Source organism: Anoplopoma fimbria, chromosome 23 (genome assembly GCF_027596085.1).
Source record: "Anoplopoma fimbria isolate UVic2021 breed Golden Eagle Sablefish chromosome 23, Afim_UVic_2022, whole genome shotgun sequence".
NCBI classification, from domain to species: Eukaryota; Metazoa; Chordata; class Actinopteri; order Perciformes; family Anoplopomatidae; genus Anoplopoma; species Anoplopoma fimbria.
In genome coordinates, this window is record NC_072471.1 from 10,145,260 (window position 1) to 10,155,057 (window position 9,798).

Consider the following 9,798-nt stretch of genomic DNA (forward strand, 5'->3'; position numbering starts at 1 on the left):
GTAATTTCCCGCTCTTCAGCTAGGCCTGCTGCAGGAAGCAGATGTGGACAAAACCGCATATGAGCCCAATCACCTGGGACGGGAGCTCATTGTGTGTTTAGTGTTTGTGTGCATGTATTAACCACGGCTCTGATATTCACAGTACATATGGGGGGGGGGGGGTCCAAACTGGGCTCACAGAATTGGCATTCTGTGTTTGTTTATTGATATTATAATAATTGAATACAATTATTAGTATCCTTCCCACCTCAAGGACACACAGTGAGTTGCCATGGCAAAGATGACTATTACCGCAGAGCGTTTGTGTGTGTGGTCTCCTTATCTTGATCAATAAAGATCTTGCGCATTGTTGGTGGCTCAGCTAGCTTTCATCATGTAAGGCCTCTCTCTCTCTCTCTCTCTCTCTCTTTTTTTTTTCTCATGTACACACATACACATACACACACACACACATTTACTCCAGAGCGGAAATATTGTGTTCTCTCTTCTGAGAAACACCCCGGCTCAAAACGCTGGTTTCTGGGTTAAGCTGTGGGAGGGGAGGGGAGGGGAGAGGGGGTGGGGTGGGGTGTGAGAAAGAAGGAGGGAGGCTTGTGACACCAGAGGAAATTGGGAAGTCTTGTTACAGTAACATGAGGCGGGCTTACAGTGGTTGCCACACACACACGCACACAAACACACAAAAAACAGAAGCTGACCCCTGCAGTGTACCCCTCTGCATCCACGCACACAAACAAGCTAATAAAAACGCAGAGCCGTGCAAACATACACACCAGTCTTCTCATTTCTCAGCCAGTGATGGAAGATGGCAGATTTGACCAGTTATGGTGAACCCAAATTAAAAAAAATGTATAAATGTCTCCAGTTGACTGCATTTGCCGAGTTAATCTAAAATAACTCTGAACAATCTCTGCATGAAGTTCCCTGAACAAAATTCCACTCTTCTCCTGGAAACACACAATATAAACCGGCACTTGCCTTCCATGCTGATATACACAAATGGGGTCCTTGCATCCCTGACCAGTGAGAGATGTGTGTGTGTGTGTGTGTGTGTGTGTGTGTGTGTGTGTGTGTGTGTGTGTGTGTGTGTGTGTGTGTGTGTGTGGGCATAAAGGCTTCCAGATCATGTGCTGCAGGCTCAGATATGTGTGCAGGCACTTAAAATGCACACACACAACTCACAGAGGACGAGGGGAAGCCCCCCTGGTGACTGTGGAAATAGCTACCACACACAAACCCACAAGAACACACACTCTCAGACACACACGCACACTAGCATGCTAGGCATCATCACATCTAATTTTCTTGCCTCTCCTCTGAGTGTTTTTATGCCCAACAGGACACACGTTTAGAGAAGTGTGTGTGTTTGCACTTTTTCGCTGTCTTTGATATGCTGCTTGGGAGTAATCTGCTCGCAAAGGTGGGGCAGGAACACACACACAAACAGGAACACACACACAAACACGCACACACAGAGGTGGATCACATACGTCTAAACCTTGTCTAGACAACAATGTTGAGCCCAGTGTTTCCAAAAGCAGGTATGTGTGCTTTTATTTAGAAACCATATCACGCATGACAGACGTAATTGGTAACACATTTTATTTTCAGCCCATTGGTTTATTTACATCATGCTTTTTTTAAAAATGTTATCTCGTCATTTCCAACCTTTTTTTAGCTTCATTTACTGGACCTGTGAAATTATTCTTACACCTTTATAAAAGACACCCAAAGTGTCTCAAATCGCAATATCCAGGCATCTGTTCACATGCAGACGTCTGTTCGTGTGCCACATGGGGACGTATGAAATGACGCCAAAACTGCAATGTGTTTGTAGAAATTTGTTCTCAGCTCCGTGTTTGTCAACAAGTTAGATTTTCGCATAAATTATAAAAGGTGATATATATATACGAAATTGTGATCATTTCTATTGCCTCTCACCTGCCCCAAACATGACGACGGCTAAGCAGGCTGCTGAAATGCAGCCAGTGCAGAAGGAAAAGCTCCGTTAAAAAACACAGAAAGGGAGATAGCCCTCGTTCTCTGCTCAGGTAGACATTACTCCACTACGTCTTTACATAGATAATAGTCGTTTGCTGCTATATTAATGCTGTGAGTTGCACCTTGTGTATTCTGTGCTACTACCAAGACGCTGCCAGGGTTTGGAGCTCCACCGCCACTGGGGACAACCGTTCAAAAATGCACATGTACAACAAACACTGTGGCATTTTTTAAAGTCCTCTGTAATAGCATGTTTCTTGTTTCAGGCTGCATGGTGGCCTAGTAGTTACAGAGGGTTTCCCATAACACTGAGGTCACAAGCTCAACCCCTGCAGCTTGTATGTCTATCAACAGCTGTGTGCTCAATCAACCTGGTCTTCAGCTTAACGCTACACCTAACAACTCACTCACTCAATGTACTATATGTACATCTGTCACCTAAACACTATTAGACTTCACTTTTTATGTAAAAATACATAAGTCTTAAGATCAAGAAAGAGATCCAGCATCAAAGAAGAGAATCCTTGGATTGCTTTTCTCTCTTTGCTGTGATAAAATTCAAACATTTATTATCTGCCCACAGGAAGTAACAAATCAAAACTGAAGTGTAAAATACAGCCAACACGACAGCGGGAAGTTAGCTCTCAGGCCATTGATACATGAAGCTTGTTTCACAAAGCCAGATTTGTGAGTCAGCAATACAACTTTGGACGGGTCTGGTCACAGCATTCAACACAACGTTCAATTCATTCGAAAAGGAAGTGTCGACATCAGATGATTCGCTCATGGCAGCGAAGTGAACCAACGCTGAGTTTCCAATCCAGTTTAACTTTGATACGCAAATTTACGCCATTAAGGAAGCCAATTGAAGCCAAACTAGTTCTTCTCTAGCAGGATGGTTTATGATCAGTCTTAATACAGGACTCTTTATAGATCACTGTGTGCTCTTAAATGTGCGTTTAGTTGGAAGGTAGCTAGTAATGTAGCTGGTGTTATCTGATATTCAGGCCAACTGCAGTTTATCTCCCGCAATCCTACCTGGCCTTCAAAATAAAAACTGTGTGACATTTTTTGTTATAATTTGAATGAAGATGATACATTTATGTAAAGATTATCAATCTCCAAAATTCTGTTTATTTCATCTTTTCCCATTATCTTTGGGAAGTCTTATTTTGCACGTTTTAGTATTCTAGTTCTGCGTTAATATCTTTTCTGTTTACTTACTGAATCATATTATATCTAGAACTATAATGGGTACATTTCCCCCAAATGTTGAATCTGAATGTGCCCATGCCGTTGCCTCTGTAACTGGCTATTTGTTTAAAAAAAAAAAACTCGGGGCTGTCTTATATAAGCGCACTAATAGCTGGTTTGGAAAGTCGTGGGTTGACAGAGCTGTTTGATAACAACCCTTGTTAACCCTCAAGTGAGATTGCCATTGTTTGGTTTTGTGAAACCAACGACTGTAAAGATGCCCCTATATTGCAGAACCTGCGTCATGACACAGACTCCAGGACTCGACTCGCATATTTTGCCTTTCATCCCATTTGTATCCCTTTGACTGAAGCAATCATCTTCAGACTAGATCGGTTGCAATGATAATACCTTTTACTGGTGTCACTGGAGTTCTTATTGCCATTTGGATCCACTAACATGCTGCAAAGCTGTTTAGTTCAACCCTAAAAAAAAACTCAACAATACTTGTCGGAAAATTTTTGATGGTCAAGAAAGAAATAATAGAAACATTGCTAGGAAATAGGCCTGGTTGATATGGCCAAAATCTTTTATCCCGTTATAGGTCATTACATATCTCGAAACAAACATAAATCTATGTTATGGTAATTCAATTGATTTATAGTATATGGGACATGGTAAAGCCTATTTTTGTATAGTCCTAGTAGGTAGTTGGCAAATGAAAAAATAGAGAAAGAAAAGTATTTTCTCATTTAATTAGGAACATTAACATGAACAGCTTCAAGTGATATCATAAAGAAAATAATATATAACAGCTACTACGGAATGTTTTGCATAAAAAAAAAATATTCGGAGCTATGTGAGTTTACAAACTATAGTTACAATGATCTACTCTCAGGAAACAGCAGGAGGCAAATAAGTAGAGTACTTGAGATTTTAGTTAAGTTGTTTTCATTCATTTAAACTGTACTTTAAACAACGAGGTAGCATACAGTTCATAGTTTGCTTCAAGCTAACGTTAGCACACATAAAAAAGACGAGAACCACAAAAAAACTCTGTGGGCAACAAAAAAAAAGGTAGCACAAGGCCTATATTCCACCTGCAAACAAGCTCGGTCTGATTAGGGCCTGAATGTTGCAAAAAAAAAAAAAAAAAAAAAAAAAAAAAAAGACACTTCACACATTTGGGTGCCAGGTAGAAAAAAAATGCAAGTGTTCCTGTTCCATCAAACAGCTGCAGAAGGAGTATCAAACGAAGTATATAATATCGGACTTGTTGTCCTTCCAGTGCATTGTAATTATGCCAATAAAAGACATTCTATAAATAAACAACAATAGGCGTTCAGAGTGGGTGTTCTGATGACTCAGTGTGCAAAGGAGCACACCCCATGTGCTCGTGGCATCGTGAGTTTGACTCCAGCAACAGAAAGCTTCACCCAAGGCTCAAGATTGGTGAGACAGACCCGAAGCAACCTGCTAAAGCATTTACTTACATGTTGGGTGACGAGTCTACAGTGACACACAGCCAACCTGTGCTCAATCAGAACATGTTTTCGTGTCTACAAGCTGCTGTATAATATAGATGAAACTCTTAATTTATACAGCAGATGTTGCCATCCGAAAGCATATTTATAAACATTCAGCAGGTTTCCATGCAAAAGAATTACTGTATTTCTGTAAGTAAAATTCAAACTGAAGCCTTCACATGGCCCAGAAATGACATTTACTTGAGCAGTTTTACAGTCATGTTACCCTAAGGAGGGATGTGTGATAGCCTAAAGGCTAACAGGAAATATGTTTCACTGTAGAAAGGAATTATTTATACATTTGTTTCATGCCCATAAAGCTCATTTAAAAAAGGAAACTGAGCAGATATCACATGAAAAATCAAGGCATGACAAGCAGCCAGTGGTATCCGGGATGTTTGAAAAGGGGATTTCTGATTCAAAGGCTGCGATTTTCAGTAGCAATAAGGGGCTGAAGGAATGTTTTGTTGGGAAAATTAATAAAGAAACTAATTTCCCACCCACAAGCCATCAGATCACATCTCCTACGGTTCCTCCCAATATAAAAAAGCGGTGGTTGTAGAATGCAATTTGACAAGGCGTGGATGTGTGTAAAGTTATGAATGAGAGGTCTTGAGTTACCTAAAGAAGAACCTACATTTACCCCGGTCAACTCTACATGAAGAATTTAAGATTAAGAGGCACCAGCCGCCAATAAAATGTACTCTGAATATCATTTGGGAAATTCAGATATACTATAAGAGTATTCCATCTATATGGCTGTACAGAAGTTCATCCATAGAGCACTTCCTCAATGCCTCTCACACAGCCCAACGCCCCTCATAGTCTGGTTTAAGTGTAACATACGCTACCTCCCTGTCATCACGGTCTTCAGCAAGAACCTGGACACATTCACAGAATTGTATCTTATTTCAGAGTTTGTTATATTCCTATTTTCAGCGCAAGAAGCCTGACAATTTGTGTAGCTTTTATCCAAAGTATGCCCAGGAGTTGATAGAGCTGCAGTTTTAAAGCCAGGACAATATGTTATGAAATGGGCCAAGAAAGAATGTTGCAAGCTCGAGCAAGCAGCTTGGATGAAGTAGGGAAGCAAGGAGAAGGAAGAGTGTGTGTGTGTGTGTGTGTGTGTGTGTGTGTGTGTGTGTGTGTGTGTGTGTGTGTGTGTGTGTGTGTGTGTGTGTGTGTGTGTGTAACTGTAGGCAAAAAGGAGAAGAAAGTTCACCCAGACGCTGATTCGCCTCCTTTACAAACAATCAAACTACAGTACAAGAAAACAAACCAACATTTAACTTCCCTAAACATGATGTGAATCACAAAGGAAATCCAAACCTACAATCTGCTGCTAGAACTAGTTCAACTGTAACTGAGGCCTGTTTCTTTCTGAATCCTTTAGAGGATTTACTCAGTTACATTCACTTAAACTCGTAAATAAAAAATGTGAACGTATCCTCCAGCTAGCACACCATTTCCTAACGTATCCCAACCAAAACCATTTACGTAAAATGACCACATAGTGATGCAAATGGTATTACAGAAGTGCCATACTGGTTGTGGCTATGTCAGTAATTTCGCAACCTGCGGACAAGTCCTATTTGGAGTTTGGAGACAACATCATCCAGCGATGCATTGTGGGTATGACTGCAGGTCAGCATAAGGCAAACAAAATATGCTAGCAATATTTATCAATAAATGTCTCTTTACACAGGTAAGAAGGTAGTAAAATAACAAAATACAGTACAATAGAATTTGCTACACTATTAGTTATATCCTTGTCAACGTTGGCTCAAACATTGAATCATGATCACAAACAGGATGCATGTTGCAGCCCCTAACTATGAGGGACAACAAGAGAAAGGGAAGACAATTTAGGTTTTGTTTCTTTTCCTAGATACACATTCAGTTGCCAGTTTATCAACATGCACAGCCCTGCACTCAATCCAACCCTCATGAAGGCTATGAGGTTTGGTTTTAAACTGTTTTGAATCAACTTCACGGTCATTTTGGAGACTAGATTGTGGTGCAGTTGAATTGAATCACATTAAACTCTGTCTCACATATGTTCTGCACCCTTTATATAATCAACAAGGGTGGAGTAAACCGTGTGTATCGCTGGGGAAACTATACTTAGCAAATAAAGCTACTGATCTAACTGTCTTCAGGTGGATCTGTCATCCACTACCGTACAGATCTGCACAAAACTTCTACTGAGTAAGCATCTGCAGTCGTTCTGTAAATATTTCATAGAGATTTATATCAATAGGCGACATGGAAAACGACGCACAGGCTTACTACAGGTACACCATAGGAGACAATACATACAATTAAGCTCAGTTTGGTCATTGCATAGTCACTGCTGATGGGAGTATGACAGAGGACAATGAATCACTGCACTGTATCCTAACAATCAGGCATGGTTATCAGACAGTAAGCCATAATAACTGCACTTTAGCACAGCATTTACCCTTAGCTATCCCATCTATGTTAAAAAATGACGTGAATGTGTGTGGTTTTGCTGTTCATTTCTATTATTTAAGAAGAAGAGAAAAAAAGGGGAAAAAAGGAGCCGGTGGTGTTTGTGTGGTTTGGGAGACAATGCTAGGCCGCCATGTAAAGCCTGGAAACGGGAGGAAAAGGAAGAGGGCAGTGTGGCCGCCCCTGCCTCACCTCCTGGGGGATACATGGAACCAGGAGACGGGGGGGGGGTGAGATATGGGGGTGAGATGGGGTGGAGGGAGGGGGAGTCAGTGTTGAGGAAAAGGAGGAGATAGTGATGGGAGAGAGGGTTTTTTGTGCAGGTTGGATATAAAAAGGTAAAAGGAGGCTCGTGTTCATTTTTGACCCACCATAAAGTCGCTGCCGAAGTTGTCCTCTCCCCTCTCCTCGTCCCCCTCGCTCATGGCCTTCACCCCCTGGATAAACTTTCTCAGGATGCCGGCTTGGTCCATCCTTGGTCCCGGTGCCTGTTTTTTTTTCTCTCCTTTTTAAAAAAAAAAAAAAAAAAAAAAAATCAAAGCAACCTCCCAAAGTAGGAAAAGGGAGGAGAAAAAAAAAAATAAAAACAACAAAAAAAAAAAAAGGACACAAGGGGGAAATGGGGGGAATAAATAAGAATAAATAAGCTTCACGGATCCTCCCAGAGACTCATCGTCGGTTCATAACACAACACCTTTTTTTTTTTTTTTTTATTATCGCCCCATGTTGTTTCTCCCTTTGCTTCTTTCTTCTGGGCTGCTTCTCACAACGATTAGTCCCGGAGAAAAGCAGCAGCGGCCGGGCTTTCACGTCCACGAATAAGTTCACAGCCGGGGCGTCACATAAAGAGTGCACACTTGGCTCTGCAAGAACAGAAAAATAAAGAAATAAGAGCCCCCCTCCCAAAAAAAAAGCCCTGGTGTGGTCAGTCTATCTACCCCTCCCTGTCTACCTCGGTTGCCACATTCACACACACTGCTGCTAGTTATTCGCTACTGGGGAACATCCGGACTGGGCAAAGCCGAGGAGGAACATGTCCCTCCCCTTCCAGGACATAGCTGGCTGTGATTGGACGGCTGACAGCAAACATTAGAATTCCATTGGCTGATGTAAATGTAGCTCTAACGAAGAACAACGTTTGATTGGATAGAATGTGTGTCTGTCGTTTTGACGCGTTTCGACGTCGACATTGGTGTTATAAACCACATTTTCTGCCAGAATACAAAATAACTAAATTACTGTTAAAAAAAGCTTCAACAAAAAATTATATTTGACATACAGTACCAGTCAAAAGTTTGGGCACACCTTCAATGGTTTTTCTTTATTTTTATTTTTATTTTTTTCTACATTGTAGATTAATATTGAAGACATCCAAACTATGAAGGAACACATATGGAATTATGTGGTAAACAAATAAATGCTCAATAAACCAGAATATGTTTTACATTTTAGATTCTTCAAAGTAGTTGAATGAGAAGGTGTGTCCAAACTTTTGACTGGTATTGTAAGTGTAAACTGATATGTATACTGAATTAACGCGTAATTCTATGAATATGTACAGCAATCCTTTTTTTTTCTTCTAAAAGTCCTATATTTTGTGAATTGTATTTTATTGCCTAGAGTATTCATAATGCCAATGTTATGTGTTGTGTGGCTATATCTCTGTTTTAATATGTCATTAACTGCCAGATTGACCAATTATCATTTTGCAGCACGTTTTTATTTTCTTGTCAAGCCAATAAAACATTGGATTTATTTCGTTTGGAATGGGAGACTAATAAAATACATAAACTAAATTGTAATAATTTTCCAGCCACAAGTTATCCTATGAAAAGACTGCATGCATTTTTTAATAAATATGTTTCCCTTTATGCATAGTATATCTGATTGTTAAAACCTCCCATGTTATGATTTTATCTGTTGTGTAAAAGGGGATACATTTTCTCATTAACCTCTGATCTAAATTATTCTTGACTAACTTCCTACTCTTACATCTAACCTTATTGTCATTTGTCTAAAACAGTTGCTTGCATAAATCATCACTGAGAATAATCCCTTTGAATTATCGTAAATCATTGATGCATTAATGTGAAAGCATTTTTTTAAGTAAGAGGTCCAGGTGGCGCTTTGTCTAATTCCTTCAACTCGTTTTAGCGGTGGTGGGAGTCACATGCAAACAATAACACAGTGAACCCACTGACCTGCTCCACTATCTCTAAAGTTGCACTCTGTCACCAGATATAGGAGAGTACATGTTACAGTTACCTTCTTACTACAGTTTAATTCAGCTGTTATTGATTTAATCTAGAGCACTAACATGGATAGATAGATAGATAGATAGATAGATAGATAGATAGATAGATAGATAGATAGATAGATAGATAGATAGATAGATAGATAGATAGATAGATAGATAGATAGATAGATAGATAGATAGATAGATAGATAGATAGATAGATAGATAGATAGATAGATAGATAGATAGATAGATAGTAAGGAAGCAGCTAACACCCAACAGATTAGTGGGTCAGATATATAATCTGGATTAAAATGCAGCCAGAAATAGAAACAAACAAATTACCATTAAACATCCCTGCTAATGGTC

The 9,798-nt window shown here is 39.9% G+C and overlaps 1 protein-coding gene across 3 annotated transcripts in view; it reads right to left on the reverse strand.

Annotated features, from left to right (window-relative positions):
- ptpn12 (protein tyrosine phosphatase non-receptor type 12) overlaps window positions 1-7,703 on the reverse strand; it is a 44,676-nt gene extending 36,973 nt beyond the window's left edge. For all 3 annotated transcript variants that reach the window (XM_054624563.1, XM_054624561.1, XM_054624562.1), the window contains exon 1: window positions 7,565-7,703. In XM_054624563.1, the coding sequence (XP_054480538.1) occupies window positions 7,565-7,666 (102 nt within the window). In that variant the 5' untranslated portion in view covers window positions 7,667-7,703. The remainder of the gene's footprint in view (window positions 1-7,564) is intronic.
- Between the last annotated feature and the right edge of the window lie 2,095 nt (window positions 7,704-9,798).